General features: G+C 38.2%; 1 protein-coding gene across 2 annotated transcripts in view; it reads right to left on the bottom strand.

Moving 5' to 3' along the window:
• The window catches only part of P3H2 (prolyl 3-hydroxylase 2), a 158,145-nt gene that overhangs the window by 6,358 nt on the left and 131,343 nt on the right, over positions 1 to 20,444 (bottom strand). For both annotated transcript variants that reach the window (XM_059065696.2, XM_067034231.1), the window contains exons 7-13: positions 16,051 to 16,091; positions 14,259 to 14,353; positions 7,805 to 7,932; positions 6,909 to 7,004; positions 6,231 to 6,381; positions 5,245 to 5,362; positions 4,212 to 4,287 (exon numbers count right to left, since the gene is read on the bottom strand). In XM_059065696.2, coding sequence (XP_058921679.1) covers positions 4,212 to 4,287; positions 5,245 to 5,362; positions 6,231 to 6,381; positions 6,909 to 7,004; positions 7,805 to 7,932; positions 14,259 to 14,353; positions 16,051 to 16,091 — 705 coding nt within the window. The remainder of the gene's footprint in view (positions 1 to 4,211; positions 4,288 to 5,244; positions 5,363 to 6,230; positions 6,382 to 6,908; positions 7,005 to 7,804; positions 7,933 to 14,258; positions 14,354 to 16,050; positions 16,092 to 20,444) is intronic.

The raw sequence follows: 20,444 nt of genomic DNA on the forward strand, positions 1-20,444 counted from the left end.
CAGAAAATAAAGTTATCAGGTAAAACAGTTGGCACCGTCCATGGCAAATGGTAATCGCTCAATACATGCTATGTTGGTGGCTGGTAAACTCCATGAAGGCAAAGGCTCTCTCTTTTAATTCACGTCTCTAATTTTAGCACTAGCACAACATCTGGCCTAAGTAGATGTACATTTAATATTTGTGGAATAACAAAAACAAATCAAGGGGACATGTAGAGTGCTGGTAAATTCTTATAATCGATCTAGGTAGTGGTTCCATGGATGCACCCTTTCTAATTCCTTATTGTGCATTTATGGCTTGTGAACTTTTCATAATACAAAAATTCTTTAAAGTCAAGTCTAATCCCATGTGATACTTTAATTCCTGTTACAATATTCCTGCCCAGTAGTCCTTAGCCAATGTTTTCATACCTCCAGTGATGAGAACACACCATCCCTTCAGGTGACCAATTCCCTGGCCTCCAGGGCTCTGGAATGATGGGTACAGTCCTTCCAAGCTTGGCTCAGATGGAGCTGTCCACTAATGATTAGGTAGGACAGGGTAGAAGGGAAAGAGGCACTGCTGGGGCCCCTGAGCCAGAGTATTACATCAAACAAGCAGGCTCTCCAAACTGAGTAAGCTGAAGCAATGGAGTGTTAGGGGTCTTGCTTCCATGAGTAAAGTGTCTGCTCTCTCTAAGCAGAGTTCATTTTTCTTTTTTTTTCTTTTTTTTTTTCTTTTTTTTTTTTGGCCTCTCCCATTGCGGAGCACAGGCTCGGGACGCGCAGGCTCAGCAGCCATGGCTCACGGGCCCAGCCGCTCTGCGGCACGTGGGATCTTCCCGGACCGGGGCACGAACCCGTGTCCCCTGCATCAGCAGGCGGACTCTCCACCACTGCGCCACCAGGGAAGCCCGAGTTCATTTTTCTTCCTTGAGAAACAGAAACCTGACTTATTCCATAGTACAGCTTAGAAATAAAAGCAAGAAAGTGGCACCAATCGTTGTACTATTTGATAAGATGGACCAGTTCTAACTAGCTATTTTCTGAATTGACTTGAGTTGACACATGACCGTTAGAAGAACCTTTGGTCCCCTTCACCACAAAATGGGATGGCTAAGTTTTTCCACTGCCAGCTTAAGGAGGAATATTTGGAAGATTTCCTGAAGTCCTTGGATGCTACTTAACGTAGGTACTGCCAGACTGTGTGACGAACTAGTGGAAGGTCAAAGGTAAGTGGAGTAGTCAAAGATCCTGAGGTGTGTGTGTGTGTGTGTGTGTGTGTGTGTGCGTGCGCGCGTGTGTGTGTGCGTGTGTTAAAAGGAAGAGCAGAGAAAAGCAGTCACTTTCTGGGTTGCTCTTCTGTTCACAATAATTGAGGAGTGATTTGTCTTTGCTAGAGAGAGTTGCTTTTCTCAAGCAGCTTTATCAAAGTGACTTTCTGATGTAAATCTATGTTCCTAGTTACTGGTGCCTTCAGCCTCAATCCAATTTTGTGTTTCTGGAGGAGGAATTTGTTGTGCATCTTCGCACAGAAACAGCAAAATAACTAATACTAGAAAACATATGAAGCAGAACAGGAAAGCCTTCCTATATGCATGGCTTTAGGATCTAATTTCAAATTTTCTGAGCTGCTCATTCCCTGGTGCTTGTCAAGGGCTTACTTATCCACACGTGCTTGCCATTGCTCCTGTGTGATTAAAGTCTTGGCATTGACATCTTACAATACTAAAGAGAGGCTGTGGGAACAATTTAATGCTTTGTCTCTGATGGAAGAATTGAAAATATGTTTACACATGAAGAACTTTGGGAAAAGAAGCTATCAATTGCCTGAAGCAGTTGGGCTTCGTTATAGGTATGTGGGGTCACAAAGGACTAATCTTATCAAATGGAGAGCATCACCTCTCATATATCAGGTATGCAGAGGAACAAACAAGCTCCACTAATGACATTGCTTCTAAGGGAAAATGTATTCTGAAGTTTAAATGATTGTAAACATACGTTTGGAACACAGCCCCACCGAGTTTAGTTTTTCATGAAGCAAATGGAACTCATTGGATTTTATCTTTTTCAAACTTGCACAGAGAAACCAAAATAACTAAATACCCATGTTTCACAAATATGCTGCTGTCAAAAATAATCCATGGTTCTTCCAAGTATGATGAAAGAAAATTCCTTTTGATTTGCATCTAACTGATGATTAAAGTCAGAGAAGGCTTTGTGCTGTACTTGCCTTGAATAAATGTAAATCTTCAGCCATTCAGTAATTATACAATTTCCAGATTTTTCCAAAGTAAAGAACATAGGAGACTATTCTTCCTTGCATAGCACAAAGCTGGGGCATTTCCCTGCTCCAATTTTCCCTCCAGAATCAAGGGAGGGAAAACTGAAAAGGAAAACTATCCATTTTTCTTTGTTATTGGCACTGGTTAACTAAGAATTTTAATTATCTACAAAGTGCTCCCAAAACTCCACCATATGCATTAATCTGAAGTAGAACTAATTTTTGAAACTAGATCTCTCAACTTGGAGCCTTTTCATTAAAACATTGTTTAAATTAGTTTTTCTTTTACTTTTTTAGGGGATGGTCGTGGTTAGATTCAGTACTTTTAAAAATAACTGCATCTTTATCTTAAAAAGTATAAATCTCTTAAAGGGGAGTAGTATCTGCTTTCACATCTTTAAAAAGCAGAATTACAGTTAATTTGCATTCAAAAATTGGTGAATTCACACATATTTAATGATTAATTTAATGAATGATTCATGCATAGTATGAATTAATGATTCATACATATCAATAATATTCCCGCCTTACTTATTTTCAAACATTGAACATTTCCAAATACGGCCACTAGATGGCGTAGAAGCAAAGAAATCTTTTCAACCACCTGCCTGATTTTCTTTCCAATTGTGTGAGATTCAAGCAGTTTTGAACCTTGTTAGCAGAGCTCAGAAATCAAATGCTTTCTGCACAGAGGATTTTCCAGAGTTGATATGTTTGTATTGGCATTTAAACTGAGCCTGGATCATCAGTCTTGATTTAATTTCCCAAATCATGAAGCATCAAAATACTCCCATGATAATATTTAAGCTTTTTACAAAAAAGAGTGTGAGGCATCATGACCTTTTAAATATACAGTATATTAAAGTGTATGAAATATTTTTCTTAATTACATCAATGTTTCTGGACAATTTTAACCAGAATTCCCTTAGGTTTTCCCTTTAAATCCAGTAATACATCGTTTTTATATCATTTGCTTACACACTGGTAGTATGCCATGAATGAGACCAAGAAAAGGGTACAAGATATGAGGGGAAAGACATAAAACTCAGAAAAAAGTTGTGGAAATAGCTTACATAATGCAAAATCCTTGAAGTTTATCACATACATGTCTCAACTATTTTGATTTTGTACAGAGGAAAGAGATATCTCATAATCTATTTATAATTCAATTATCTCCTCAATCAGAAAACCTCTTTTTTCTACCATGGCATATGCTGTTCGGCTTAAAGACCAAAGATTCTGGCTGTACAGTTTATATGCGTTCAGTAGGCTGGTTTTCCAAAGGCATTAGTTTGCTTAGGAAGATGGTGGTTGAGTTTAACTTTTGATTTTTGATCTACATAAGTGTGTTTAGAATCTCATCCAAAGTATGAATATATAACACATGTGTGTCTGTGTGAATGTGTATATATCAATTTTCAAGTATAGGTTTACTTAGCATCAGAATTATATATATATATGTATACATATATATATATATATATATATATATATATATATACACACACATGCATATCATAATTTGGAAAATGAGGGGTGTGGAAGCCAATGCTCACCTAAACATACAGAGCACCAGGGGACGTGAAAGCCATTCTGTAGAGTCATTTGACTTATCATAGTCGTGGGTGATTTAAGAATAGGTGTTTTTATGTTTCCATCAGATTACTTGACAAAGAATCAAAAGACCTAGGTTCTGGTTCTAAGTCTAACACAAACTAACTATATGATCCTTAATATATATTCTTTAAATTACCCATCTGTAAAAAGGAAAAGAAGATTTTTATTAATGATTCCATTTCTAACATTTTTATAATGTATACATTTACTGGATCTCTCTCCACCTCATGGATTCTCAAGCTCAGAAATATTTGAAATCCAGCAGTCTTTGGAAAATGGCAAAATTGAGACTAAAAATGCTAGATAAATTTGCAAGAATAGGCTTACTTACAGTCACAGTCTTGGCATCCATCTCAGTGAATATGAATTCTCCTCCTTCAAAGTCATCATTCATATATAGGAGGGCACTGTAAGAAGAAAGGGAAGCAATTTGTACTCTTATATGCCTACACAACATCACCACAGAATACTGCAGACTGGGCATGAACTGACCGGCCTGATTAGTAACTTTCCTCTGAACTAAACATTAAAATGATTGACCCTCCTAACCCTCAAGAGTAAGATCAGATGTAGGGTCATAACCCTGAAGTATTTATTTATTCCACTCAGGTTAAAGTTGTAATTATATGTCAAACTTCATCTCATATTTCACCTCCTCCAAATAGAACCTAACTAGGTTTAATCTAGCCCTTTGGTCTCGCCCACAGAATCTAAAACTCTGTTCTTTCCTTTTATACTAATAACTCGAAAGGATGCATTTTTTCCGTCAATAGCTGGAGAGATCTAAGGGGTGTATCCAAATCTTGCGGATAGGGGGCGCTCAATAAACATGTTTGTATAGAGCACAGTATAGTAATAATTAACACATTATATACATGATGACTACAACTCCTGACTCTTTACACAGTAAAATATCATTCAATAAGAGAAAACTTTTTTGTCCTGAGTTTTCAGTTTCTTACTTACAAAATGCAGACATAGATAAATGATGTGATGAGATCCCTATGCCTGCTGAGATGCACGCCCTGTGTTCTCAGACTGAGATATTATTACATATACCGCAAGGAATATGTTTAAAGAAAAGCCAAGTGAGAAAAAAAACACATAAACATTACTTTTCATATTAAAACAAAATGGACATTCTATGGAATAAGATGCAACAAATCGTGCAGGGATTTTTAAGATAAAAATATGAGATGCTGAAGTCACTTCTAAGTTGTGGCAGCTGCTTCAGAAGATTATTTGAGCATCTCTGCTTCATCGAGATGAATGTGATGACAAGCAAAACAGATCAGCTTTCTCGTTTCCATGGGGTTTTGATAACTGTTGGGCAAAAGCGATTCTGAATCAGATGCTGGCGGTACCTATAGTCCCGGAATGTGTAAGCAGGAGGCTCCTTCCAGCATTCATTGGCCTCTGGATCCAACAGGCAGTTGTCAGCATGGATGGGATGACTGAGGTCATTTCTTCTATCCTGTTGACCTGCCAGAAAAGGGAACAGGGAAGCATGAGAAATTGAATGCTGTAAACTCCAAGAGCAAAGCTGGCCATCTGTCTTCTCCCATGGCTGGTGCCCCTTGCAAATTAGAGGATCAGAAGGCAGAGCAGGTTAAAGAACACTGGGCAAGCACTGTGAAGAGACTCTGGTCCTGCTTTGATATGAACTTGATGTAAAAAACTGTAGGCAAGTCACACCTGTCTCTTCAGCTATAAAAGTTCTCCGCTATAAATATACATGCAGAAATTCCATGCATTTCATGGGCTGTACTTTGTGCAGGGCAGTCAAAGGATGAGGAGAAAATGCAAACGTCGAAAAGAAAAGATTTGATGCAGCTGAAGGTTCACAAGTGGAAAAGTCTACTTCTGTGACATTCTCTCTCCCCTCCTCCTCAGGAGGATATAGAAGAGAAGATGTAGAGAAAAAAATAGTGATGCCAAGGAGTGAGGAGGTCTCTGCCTTTTTAAGAACATTTCTTTCAGCAACCCTTTTTATCTTCTATGCTTCCCCTCAATGCTGGTGGGCATAGTGGTGACTGTAATTTCCAGGTTCTTGAACCCTGAAAAGTGAAACCTAGAGCAGAAAAGTATTTTTCTGTGTGATTGTAGCAAGCAGAAGAAATGGATTTGAAAGGGAAAATAGGCAGCGTGATGGTCTTCTAATACTTTAGGGGACCAGCAAAGTAGACAAAGAGGGAAGGGAAAATCAGAGTGAGTAAGCTTCTGTTGTTTTAGAAATGGAGAACTCTTCTGAACCGTTAGTCTGACATGTTCATAGAGTTTTGTTCTGCATTGTTTTCTTTCTCATTTCACTGTGGGTAAAAGGGAACACGTTCAGACTCTGGAATCTCACCAGACAGGGCTGTGCGGCAGACCATGTGTGTATAGGAAAAATACAGGGTTGAGTTCAGCATGAAATAGGATTCGACAATCTTTCGAGCCTTCTCGCTGATGTCATAAAACAGACGGGCACTCTTCAGGGGGACTCGGCCTTCATAACCAAACTGAAGAAAAAGAAGAATATTAGAACCCACTGGGTTGATTGGAAGGCTTGAGGAAACCGGATGCTAGGTTTTATTAAGCCAATATAGGATGCTCATCTCTCTGTTGGCTCGTGGGAATACTACTAGAGACTTGTGGATTTGGTTTAGGAAAATGAGGGAAAGTTGAAAGCTAATTATCCCTCTCTTCTCTCAGAACACTTTCCTCGCTCTTCTACAAAAACACCTCTCGCAGTACAGACTGATAACTTTTTTGAGTACGTTTTCACCATTGGACCTTGAGCTTCTTGAGGACAAGAGGGTTGTGTATTATTTGTCAGATGCAAATCTAGGGAGTAGAGTTTGCAATTGTTAACCGAATGGAGGAATGAGGGAGTGATTAAAAACAATGAAGGTGCTGTTTCATACTCGCTCCCTTCAATGACCTGATAGGTCTATATCTTAAACCCTTCTCTTCCCTGTATCTGCCATGCCCAGAAGATCCTGGGTTGACAATTAGGAATTCAAATCCAAAAGAAGTTAAGTTTTACTTTGAGTGCTTTCAGGACAGTTGCACCTTCAAACTTTTCATTGGGTGTATGGGGTGAAGTTTTTCCTCTGTATCCATCACCAACAAGCATGATTCCCTAGAAGCAAAATACAAGGTGCTTTATTAATGAGGATTATGAATTCATCACATCTCCCTTTCTGCCTTGACTGCCACAAAGCTGAGAAGCAAAGTCAACGCACAGAACCATCTCCATTTTATTCTAGGATTCCAGTATCATTAATTCTTCCAACCAAAAGAGGGATCTTGATTTAACTTTCACCCCGCATTTTCATTATAAAATGGTGCCACAACTTTCTGTAGAAATAGGCAGCACGGGCTTCCCTGGTGGCGCAGTGGTTGAGAATCCGCCTGCCGATGCAGGGGACACGGGTTCGTGCCCCGGTCCGGGAAGATCCCACATGCTGCAGAGCGGCTGGGCCCGTGAGCCATGGCCGCTGAGCCTGCGCGTCCGGAGCCTGCGCTCTGCAATGGGAGAGGCCACAACAGTGAGAGGCCCGCGTACCACAAAAAAAAAAAAAAAAAAAAAAAAAAAAAAAAAAAAAAAAAGGCAGCACATAAATAATTCATATATTGATTAATTATTGATAAAAATAAAGAGATTTTTCCCAGCGACTTTATATGATAGGCAGGGCACATGCTGGATACAGTTGTCCTAGGAATTAAGCCTCTAGCTCTTCCAGACCCAAGAGCTATGTCCAGAGCTGGACAAAACTACAATCACCCTAACCCAAAGGCTATGAAAGTGCCTCCACAATCAATTTCCTTCTCCTAAAGAAAGTAACGTTTCAGGCCTGGTTTCCTGGCTCCAAGTAAGTCCAGGACCAAAGCTCTTCCATGCTCAGGCCAGACCAGCACAGTGGGGCTCCTGGTCCTCACACTAGCCACGCTGTGCAGCTCCTGGCACTGTTCTTCCGACAGGACGTTATCCAGGAGGACGCGCTGAGTCCCGTTCAGCTGCTCAGAGTTGTAGACGAACGTGATGTTCTCATAGAGCAGAGGGCCACCTGCAGGGACAAAACACATGGTTGTCCTTGTTACCTCTGTCCCCAAGGCGGGAAGCACAGAACACCCAACAGCTTTCAATGTGAAGTTCAGGAGTCAGTTTCCTCATGAATATTTAGGAACTCAAAGACAAATTAAAAATCTGGAAGTCTGAGAAACACAATATGGTTTCAAGAAAAAGGCAGATTCCTGGCTACCAGGTTTCCCCATGATGTCGTAATTAATATATTACATTTGTATAGGATTTGGGGATTGCTAAACTATTTTCTTTTCACTTGATTCCAGGGATGATCCTGCAGAACAGACTGGGCATCTCATAGAATTCTTCTGGGTGAAGACTTTCCAGAATTCTCTCAGCAGTGGGCCCCTCCCTTCTCCACAGCCCTGGGTTCCTACCTCTGCCACAACATCTCATGCAATTACTGGATGACATGACCTCAGGGTAGGTAAAGATTTTTAAAAGAGATAGCAGGACAACCAAACAATTGAAAAAAAAAAAAAAAGAAGAAAGAAAGAGAGAAAAAAATTATTTGACGACATGTTTGTGTCCACAGTTCCACCGGTATCCAGAGCAAAACCTTCACCAAGTAACTCAGGGAATAAATGCCCATCAGGACAGTCATAACCAAGTCACCTGACTCCTTCCCAGTCTTCTTTCTACCACCTACTGACTCTGGATGGTCTGACTTTTGGAAAATCTCTTTTTCTCTGCTCTCTGGGCAAATTATATCTCTATCTATCTATCTATCTATCTATCTATATATATATCCCACGAGAGAGTTTCCTGTAGGCACCTGCTCCCTCACTGGACAGAGCTCACAACTTTATAAAATTAGCTCCATATTGGCTCTTCAAAGCATGATGCTTTGGGGCTATGTTTTAGGTGGCGAAATTACAAAATCTAGACCTGACATGGTTCTTTCCTCATAGAGAATAGGACTGAAGGACAAAGCCTCTGATGGTGAGGAAATCTTCCAATGTAGCAAGGTACAAACACCTTGAACCAGAAAACTGAATAGAAAAGCAAAACTTGTTTTTCTCCTCTTTATAATATTCCTCCTAAGGGACCTGATGCCTGTCAACAAAAGCAGCTCACCATGGAGGGCCCGGGGGTGAGAAGGGCTCCTCCCATCCTCCCCAGTTGGGCAATGGTCACCAGCATACTGGTCTAAAACACATCATTGAAGGAGAAGGAGACAACTGAAATTGATGTCTACTCTTTGGCTTTAAAACAGATTAGTCAAACTAGGGAACAGCACTGAATGTTATTAGTCCAGTTGGGATAAAAGAGTTACTACAGCCCATGATTAATGGAATATTAAAATAATGGGACAGTGTTTCTCAATCTTGAGTAACGTATAACCATACGTTATCTGTTAAAGCAAAAATTCCCTAAGATGCTTCAGTGCTGACAAATTATTTGTACTGCAGTTTTACTTCCATGTTTGTAATCATAAAACTGTAAGTACAGTATTTATTTTTATAGCTTCATACAACTATCATACCCAAACCAATTTACAAGATTAAATAAAAGCAAGACCATAAAACCTGCTAAATTCAAATTAACAATATCAATAAAATGGTTAATGTTATTTTGTGGAAACTAAAAAGCAATGTTCCACATGAATATTCTAATGAGTGATCTGGCCCTGGTTCTTCTGAGCCAGCATTCATCAGAGTGCTCTTGGTGTGTAATGACTCATTCTACTACAAGTTTTCTCTGTTGAAACTACTGTGGAATCTTAGTGGACCATGATGAAATTTGGCCTTCATCTGGTCTTAATACATTATTCATAAGTTTGTCCTACTTCAATTCTTATTAGTCTTTGACCATTGAAGTGTTATTAACCAATGCCAATGTGATGGTAACTGCATCCATACCCACTGAGATATGAAATCTCATGGCAGTCCTTGGCTATAAGTGGTTATTCGGATGACCCACTAGTTGCGTCTCTTAATTTTTTTTTTCCTCTTAATTTTTTAAATGGCCATCAAAATTTATAAATACAGAATATCTTGGATTCCAGGAATATATCCACAAGCTCCCAGTTTTAGTATCAATCTTTTGGATGAATAGAAAATACATACATAAATATCTATATCTATATCTATCTATATCTATATATCTCTTACAATTCAATGTTTTTCAAACTGTGTTCTACAGAAAAGTTTTCAATGAAAAAAGAGTTTATTGATCAAATATGTTTGTGAAGTACTGGAGTAAACAAAATTTAAGAGGACTTCTTGGAACTTTTAATATGTGAACAGGCATTATGAATATCCTAAATATCAATATAATATGCAGCAGTTCTCACCCTTAAATAAACACAATACCCACCCTTTCTTCCTTCACTCTTTCCTCCCTCCCTTCCTCCCTCCCTGCTTTCTCCCTCCTTCCCTCATTCCTTCCTTCCCCTCTTCCCCTTCTTTCCTCCTTCCCTCCTTCCCTCCCTCCCACCCTCCCACCCTCCCTTCCTCCCTCATTCCTTCCTATGGCAGAGAGACTCTAGGTTGGCCCCTAATGGTCACAGCATCCTGGTACTCATAGGTTCGTGTACTTTGTTTCCCTCAAGTGTAGGTGGGGCCTGAAGCTTGCCTCTAACTAATAGAATATGGCAAAGGTGATGGGATTTCACGTCTTTGATTGGTTACATAACACTGTAACTCCTATTTTACTGGTTGACTCAATCTGTTGCTTTCTCAGCTTATAGTCTGATGAAACAAGTGGCTGTATTGGACAGGCTCACACGGCAAGGAATTGAGGGCAACCTCCAGCCAACAGTCAACCAGAAACTGAGAACCACAGTCCAATAGCCTTCAGGAACCAAATTCTGTCATCTGAGCTTGGAAGAAGATAGTTTCCCAGCTTTAGAAGAGACGTCAGCCCTGATCAACACTTGATGGAACCTTGTGACAGACCCTGAAGCAATGGACCCAGCTAAGCTACCCCCATAGTCCTGACCCACAGAAGCTGTGAGATAGTAAGTGTATGTTATTGTAAGCTTCTACCTTTGTGCTAAATGTTTTCACAGCATGGAATGGACCTCTTAACAAAAAACACAGTTTGTTTGGGAAAGGTTGCTCTAATCTATATAGTTAAGATCCATAGCCACATTGAGACTGTCCCTCAAGTATTCAAAAGTGAACGGCATATTCCATTTCCATTCAGAAACATAGAAAGAGACGTTCCTTCAACAAGAAAGACAAGATACTTGTACGTTCACTGGAAATAATTTTCTAGTATAAAATTTGAATAGAAATGGAAGACAGATCAAGGGTTTAGTGGACTAGGTTGGTTTGTACTTTACCATGTTTTTCTCATTTTCTATATTGAGAGTGTATCACTTTAAATATATTAGTTTATTTTTAAAACATGACTTCAAAAGTTATTTTAAAACATTCAGAAAAATGCCTACCATGCTTAAGCTCTGTATAAGTATTTTCCATTATTATGATGATCATTTTTGAATTGTTAAAATATGCCTGGTATATTGTGTTAAGTTTGAATGAGATATCTTAATAAGTATATGGCATAATGGATTATATTTAAAAGAGAGCTACTGGGATATTGACAATTTCCCCAACCATGGCATAAGCAATATACAAAGATCAGGTGAAGGGAAAGAGTTCAACACAGAGTCTAAAATACCTAAATTCGAATAGATTTGGGCAGAATCTGTACTAGACATCTGCCTTTCATGTAGCTCGCACAACCACCACTAAGCACAGAGTTTCATACAGAGGTTTCCCACATATCCATTTAACAAAAAACAGGCAACTACCTACCCACTAACCAAAAGGAAAACAAAAATATAAAAGGAAAAATAAATCCTGCCATTCAAAAATGCAAGTCTACCACCCTATAAATGACTAGTAGCACGACAGACAGAGAAAAACATTAAAATAAAAATAAAAATGTAGTCCAATAAGTTGTGGTTCCTGGGATCTGATTTGACAGCTTTAGCCAACTCTTAACCACAGCCTAAGGAGATTTAGTTAAACAACTTAATTCTTCTCTCATTCATAAAGTATGTGCCTGGCTCTGACTCTCCATTTGCAATAAAGAGGAATCTTATAGGAAGATGCTCTTTTGTGTTCACTACCTATGGCTCATGGCAAGAAGATATATTTTACCATAAATATGACAAGGTCATATAAGTTACGACGGGAGTGTGCTAACAAGCCCTTATATGAGCACCGCTCTTTACAGTTTACAAAAGACTTTCATATTCATCCTCTCCAAAGAGTTGCTATCCTTCTGTTACAGGTGAGGATCATAAGGATCAGAGAGAGTGAGTCTCTAGTTACCCACCACTCTGGAGAACATCAGACTAAGATAGGCTTCCTGACTCCAAGTTCAAAGTTATTTCTACTATACCCCCTCTGAATCTGGGATTATTATCAAGCAGGGCTTTTGGAATACTGGTGGTTGAAAGAAGAATGGATAAGTGACAGATGTTTTTAATAAGATGACATGCATATTCCAAGGACTGGAGTCACTCTGGGGTGCAGTAGCCCTGAGTCACTCCCATCTTAATGCTCGGGAGACATCCCGTACGAATACTACTAAATACTGTTAGGTAACCAGAGTAGATGACAATCTCTTTGTGGAAGATGAGAAAAGCTGAAATATATTCTAATCTGGAAGCACGCATCCTTTCTTGCCTCCCTGACATCTGCTTTCAGCCAGACTAAGATGTTGAAAGTGTCTTCTCATTGGGAAATTTGCCTCTGTCTACCACTGTTCTTAATTTAGACCATATTTTGATCTCTAGTGACTGCACAGAAGGCTTTCCAGTAGGTTCCCAAGGAACATCCTATGATTCCTTAGCCCATTCAATGGAAGAAATGATAGAATTTGGCAACCCAGTCAAACATGACCTCTCTCCATCCTGTGTAGTTTTCTGTTCTACTCTTCCCATTAGCCTTCTTAGTCAGTTGCTGGACATCAGACCCCCTGGTAGTCAGGAAAAAAATGCTTTGAAACTTGGCATCTGTCCTGGAGCTTCCCAAACGTTTGCAGCAAAGTGCCGGATTACTGGCATGTACTTCCTGGGTGATTTCTCAGCTTAAAAAGCAACGTGAACTCTGGCTGACCATGAAGCTCTCTGGCACTCGTAAAATAGCTTGGGTTTGGTGACTACAAACTGAGGTCCAGGTCAGATTAGATGAGCATATTATCCTGTTTACTGCCTCAAACTGACTTGGAAGCTGAGGAAGGAAAGGGCTGGGAAATGTGAGAGCTGCAGAGAGCCAGAAGTTTTCAAATCAGCTAGAGGAATGTGCTGACATCTCTCTTGCTGAGGAAAGGGGGACTGTACTTATTCTCAATGCAGGTTTTTGAAAAACCTCTTCCTATCTTGCAATTATTTAACCAATAGGGGATACATTTTAGATATCTAGACACTTGTATGTTCCATCATCAGGTGAAGAACAGAAAATGGGATTTGGATTCAAAAGCCTGCTTAACATATTACAAGCTCTGAGGCTTTGGATAGGTCACTAAATCTCTGTGAGCCTCAGTTTTCTTACCTGTGAAGTGGGGGACACTTGTCTCACAGGAGATGCTGCCAGTATTAAAATGAACTGTGTATAAATTTGCTGGGAAAATTGTAAAACATATAGAAATAATAATAATTGTTAAGGATTACTACTGTTGTTAGTACTACACTTGCTAATAAGTTATGATTACAACACTGTTTGGCTCTATTTAAAACCTATGTTTGGCAACACTCCACCTATGGCTCCAGTCATTTTGAGGTTATGTAAACAGGCATCTAATATCCTGCTGTCTCCATCTCTGAGCCTTTTGTGTCCTTTGTTTCATCCACTTGAATGGCTCCCTCCACATTTCTGTCAATCTAATCTAAATTCTACTGATTTCTCAAAGCTCTAATCAGATATGTGCCTCAAGGATCTTAGGTTAACTAATATCCCATGTGACCTGTCTCTTCAAGTTCCCCCGATACACAGTCTATTCCATGCTCTCTAATACTCCCCTCCAATGTGAGAGAAGTAAGCCAGGTAACCTCTCCAAGCCTCGGGTATTCAACTGAGGATGGCAATGATCATATAGTCCCTGCCTAGCTCACAGGACTCCTGTGAGTGAATTTGGTAGCACTTTTGTTGAAAACCAAAGGTAGTGATATACACACCTGAGTCATTCTTGTTTTTGAGACTTCCTTTCAGAATTTTATGAGCTGGAGTAGTTTAGTCCTATTCTTTATTTTTCAGTGAAAATGGGTTCTGCCCTGATCTGGGTAAGAACTGGCCAAGTCCCAGCCTCCCCTTCCCCTCCTTCTAAGAGTAAAAGTGCAACAATACTTACCCTCTCTTAGGTCTCGGTCTATCTTGGGTGATGACTTTTTCCGTGTTGATAATCCGTGAACTTCTGCCCCCTCCACATTCACTCCTGAAGGGACCCTGCCCATTCAAAAAAAAAAGTTGAAATAGCAATATCCCATTGAATAAAGATGTTCAAAGGCAAAGGATACCGTACTCAGGTAGTCTATGACTTCATATTGTATAATTTTGTGGTTCACAAGTCCACATCTTTCAAGATCAAATTAGATGCCATTGCCTCCATGAAGCTCTTCTCTATTTTCCCAATGAGTGTGCTCTATTTCACTTCTCTAAATCTTCTTAGCAACCTTTATTACAGTTCATTGTATCCACAATGTAAACCCCTTGAGATTAGACTTTGAGTACCAACAGAGCATGAAACAGTGATCACGTGCATGTTTACAATGCTCAGAGTGTTGTATTATATGTCTCGAATATAGAGCACATCACTGAAAGGTGGTTGAATTGAAATAAGTTATGTCCAAGTGTAGTGATTCTCAACTATTCCAAGATAGAAGGCATGAGTTTGTGTCAAACTTTGTGAACACACACAATAGCATGATGCCCTTTCAATATATACAAATTGAGCAAATCCAAATATGCATATACATTCTTGGATCTCTTGCAATAATTTGAGGTCACCCAGGGGTTGAGCCCTTGAAACTCAGTGAAAGAGCCCAAGATTTTGAATAAGAAGGTCTGGATCTGCCAGTCCTTCATGGTGAGACACTGAGTCCTTTGCCTTGTCAGGGCCTCAGTTTCCGATTTTGATAATAACCTGGACATCAAGATCTTGTGGACTAAGAATGCCACCTGCCATATCAGTAAACGAAGGATGTTGCGACCATCAAGCAGTCAGGCACTGCAGCCTCCCCCCAGTGGTGCACCCTGAGGGGACTCAGGATGGGAAAACACAGGACACTGGCCCCAGAGAACTGAGGTGCATATCAAAGGAATGATTTCAATGAACCCAGGCTCTTGAATCTTCCCATACAAAGAAAAGCGTAAACCCTAAATTAACTAGAGGTGTCTGGTTTTCTTTAATTAACAGTAATCTTTTGCTATTCTGACTGTCTGCTTTTTGTTACAAAGCTCCCACACATCCTGGCTCCTCCATTAACTCTTGGGAGCAGTCCCTCAGAGCCATCTGAGAGGCTGTCTCCTGGGCTTGAAGTCCTCAGAAAATCCACTGAATAAAACATAACTCTCAATTTTAGAGTGCATTTTTTTTTCAGTTGACAATCTCAAACATGTAACTCCAAAATTCTATGACTCCTTGAAGTGCTCAGAACATGTAAACTGACTTTTGACATCTATCATTTTAAAAATTGAGTTTTCTTCATTTCTGATTGAGTTCATGACACTTAATATTTTAGCTTGCTGTAAAACTTTCCGAATGTGATGCTTTCAAATAAATGCAGTGAGAAAATTTAGCATGAAAAAGATAATTTAATTGTTTTTTTTCCTACTAAAAAATCAAAAACATCATCCAATTTTCTCTGATTTAGAGTCACAGAACACTTAGCCATTAGAGATCACCTGATTCAACCCCTTGATGTGAGGAAAAGCATGAGACCCAGAGAGGAAGATAAATTATTTAAGGTGCCTTGGAAATAAGAAGAAGAGCTGAGATCAGAATGCAGAACTCCTAATTCCCAGTTCAGAGCTCTTCTAATTATATCCTTTTGCCTATTTCATAGATCCCAAATTCTTTATAATAAATATGATTCTAAGTATTTCTTCTCATTACAAATAAACATTCTAAATGGAGAACTTACTGATTCTCATCCTGTCTTCCTCCATATTGAATCCAATAATTCTGTTTTAAATTAAAAAAAAAAAAAACTCAGTAGTTTTGTCACTAAAATTCCATTTACAGAAATAAAACACTCAAAAGACCTAAAATATTAGAAAACTTGCATATTATATAAAGCTATAATATAGTATTTATTTTTAAATTTTAATAAAAAGGGAGGCTAAGGTTGGTGTAATTTTGGCTAAGACAAAATGGATTTAAAAAATAGCATGGAATTAGCCTGGGCATCCATCCTTTTCTCCAAGAAAGTGATTTAGAATTTGGTAGCAAGAAGACACTTAGAAGATAATTAAGTATAACTCCTTTCACTTTTATAAATAAAACGAATAAACAAAAAGTCCAGTCTGGTTAACCATCTGTATAGGATCATAAAGTAAGTGATTATTTTTCCTAGGGTCATTTGGGATAACATAACTTTCAAAAATAGTAAGACCGGATATAAACATATTAGAAATGTTACACTAGAAATGTACATTAAAATTATCCTAATTTTTAAAATGTGTCAATAAAAACATAACATTACTGAGAAAGAGATGAAAAATGTGTTACAAATAGGATATATTATAAACAGTGCTTTTTATATTAACTATTAACATGTACAGTATATAGCAACTTATATAGCAATGAACAGATCAATGAATAAAATACATGGCCAGGTAAATCAAATGAGAAGACAAATAATTAATAATAATTTGTGAAAAGTTGATTTTTGCTGATAATCAAAGGAATACAAATTAAAACAACAGTGGTGCACCATTTTGTACATAATATATTAAGCATATGAATGAGTTTAAGATGTTATTTCTCATTGCTGAGATGTTCATAGTAAAACCATAAACTTTCATGAACTGTTAGGAGTAATGAAGGTACCAGAAAACTCTCCTAGAAAAAAAATTTCAAAAATTTTAAACCTTCTCATATCCTTTGATGGCAGAGTTAGCCCACTTCTGGGAATTTATCCTATGGATATAGTTCAGTAGAAAGAAAAATGCTTAATGCATTCATTTGGGCATCAAAAACACAAAAATAAATAAAACAAATGTTCAACAACAGGAAAAGGATTAACTTATTTATTGTACATCAACTATAGATGTAGCTAAAATAATTTTGAAATTTCAAATTTCAAATAAATTTGAAATTGCTTATGCTATCCCAAATAAAAATTAATAAATAAAAATAGAAATCTATATATATAGCAGTACTACTTCTACAAAAGGGATGTCTTCATATGAAGAATGTTTAAAAGACAACATGGGAGACTTCCCTGGTGACACAGTGGTTAAGTATCCACCTGCCAACTAAAAGCTTGTTCTTTGAGAAGATAAACAAAATTGATAAACCACTAGCCAGACTCATCAAGAAAAAAAGGGGGAAGACTCAAATCAACAGAATTAGAAATGAAAAAGGAGAAGTAACAACTGACACTGCAGAAATACAAAGGATCATGAGAGATTACTACAAGCAACTATATACCAATAAAATGGACAATCTGGAAGAAATGTACATATTCTTAGAAAAGCACAATGTTCCGAGACTGAAGCAGGAAGAAATAGAAAATATAAACAGACCAATCACAAGCACTGAAATTAAAACTGTGATTAAAAATCTTCCAACAAACAAAATTCCAGGACCAGATGGCTTCACAGGCAAATTCTATCAAACACTTAGAGAAGACCTAACACCTATCCTTCTCAAACTCTTCCATAATATAGCAGAGGGAGGAATACTCCTAAACTCTTTATACGAGGCCACCATCACCCTGGTACCAAAATCAGAAAAAGATGACACAAAAAAAGAAAACTACAGTCCAATATCACTGATGAACATAGATGCAAAAATCCTCAACAAAATACTAGCAAACAGAATCCAACAGCACATTAAAAGGATCACACACCATGATCAAGTGGGGTTTATCCCAGGAATGCAAGGATTCTTCAATATACATATATCAATCAATGTGATACACCATATTAATAAATTGAAAGATAAAATCCATATGATAATCTCAATAGATGCAGAAAAAGCTTTTGACAAAATTCAACACCCATTTATGATAAAAACCCTCCAAAAACTAGGCATAGAAGGAACTTACCTCAACATAATAATGGCCATATATGACAAACTCACAGCCAAAATCGTTCTCAATGGTGAAAACCTGAAACCATTTCCTCTAAGATCAGGAACAAGACAAGGTTGCCCACTCTCACCATTATTATTCAACATAGATTTGGAAGTTTCAGCCACAGCAATCAGAGAAGAAAAAGAAATAAAAGGAATCCAAATTGGAAAAGAAGAAGTAAAACCATGACTGTTTGCAGATGACATGATACTATACATAGAGAATCCTAAAGATGCTACCAGAAAACTACTAGAAGCTACCAGAAAACTACTAGAGCTAAACAATGAATTTGGTAAAGTAGCAGGATACAAAATTAATGCACAGAAATCTCTTGCATTCCTATACACTAATGATGAAAAATCTGAAAGAGAAATTAAGGAAACACCCCAACTTACCATTGCAACAAAAAGAATAAAATACCTAGGAATAAACCTACCTAGGGAGACAAAAGACCTGTATGCAGAAAACGATAAGACACCGATGAAAGAAATTAAAGATGATACAAATAGATGGAGAGATATACCATGTTCTTGGATTGGAAGAATCAACATTGTGAAAATGACTCTACTACCCAAAGCAATCTACAGATTCAATCCAATCCCTATCAAACTACTAATGGCATTTTTCACAGATATAGAACAAAAAAATTCACAAGTTGTATGGAAACACAAAAGATCCCAAATAGCCAAAGCAACCTTGAGAAAGAAAAATGGAGCTGGGGGAATCAGGCTCCCTGACTTCAGACTATATATACTACAAAGCTACAGTAATCAAGGCAGTATGGTACTGGCACAAAAACAGCAATATAGATCAATGGAACAGGATAGAAATCCCAGAGATAAACCCACACACATATGGTCACCTTATCTTTGATAAAGGAGGCAAAAATATACAATGGAGAAAAGACAGCCTCTTCAAAAGTGATGCTGGGAAAACTGGACAGCTACATGTAAAAGAATGAAATTCGAACATTTCCTAACACCATACACAAAAATAAACTCAAAATGGATTAGAGACCTAAATGTAAGGCCAGGCACTATAAAACTCTTAGAGGAAAACATAGGAAGAACACTCTATGACATAAATCACAGCAAGATCCTTTTTGACCCACCTCCTAGAGAAATGGAAATAAAAACAAAAATAAACAAATGGGACCTAATGAAACTTAAAAGCTTTGGCACAGCAAAGGAAACCATAAACCAGATGAAAACACAACCCTCAGAATGGGAGAAAATATTTGTAAATGAAGCAACTGACAAATGATTAATCTCCAAAATATACAAGCAGCTCAATATCATAAAAACAAACAACCCAATCCAAAAATGGGCAGAAGACCTAAATAGACATTTCTCCAAAGGAGATACACAGATTGCCAACAAACACATGAAAGGATGCTCAGCATCACTAATCATTAGATAAATGCAAATCAAAACTCCAATGAGGTATCACCTCACACCGGTCAGAATGGCCATCATCAAAAAGTCTACAAGCAATAAATGCTGGACAGAGTGTGGAGAAAAGGGAACCCTGTTGCACTGTTGGTGGGAATTAAATTGATAGAGCCACTATGGGGAACAGTATGGAGGTTCCTTAAAAAACTAAAAATAGAACTACCATATGACCCAGCAATCCCACTACTGGGTATATACCAAGAGAAAACCATAATTCAAAAAGAGACATGTACCACAATGTTCATTGCGGCACTATTTATAGTAGCTAGGACATGGAAACAACCTAAGTGTCCATTGACAGATGAGTGGATAAAGAAGATGTGGCACAAATATACAGTGGAATATTACTCAGCCATTAAAAGAAACAAAACAGTTATTTGTAGTGAGGTGGATGGACTTAGAGTCTGTCTGTCATACAGAGTGAAGTAAGTCAGAAAGAGAAAAACAAATACCGTATGCTAACACATATATATGGAATCTTAAAAAAAAACAAAAAAAATTGTTCTGAAGAACCTAGGGGCAGGACAGGAAAAAAGACACAGATGTAGAGAGTGGACTTGAGGACACGAGGAGGGGGAAGGGTAAACTGGGACGAAGTGAGAGAGTGGCATGGACATATATACACTACCAAATGTAAAATAGATAGTGGGAAGCAGCCACATAGAACAGGGAGATCTGCTTGGTGCTTTTTGTCCACCTAGAGGGGTGGGATAGGGACATTGGGAAGGAGACGCAAGAAGGAGGAGAAATGGGGATATATGTATATATAGCTGATTCACTTTGTTA

Source organism: Kogia breviceps, chromosome 5 (assembly GCF_026419965.1).
Source record: "Kogia breviceps isolate mKogBre1 chromosome 5, mKogBre1 haplotype 1, whole genome shotgun sequence".
NCBI lineage: Eukaryota > Metazoa > Chordata > Mammalia > Artiodactyla > Physeteridae > Kogia > Kogia breviceps.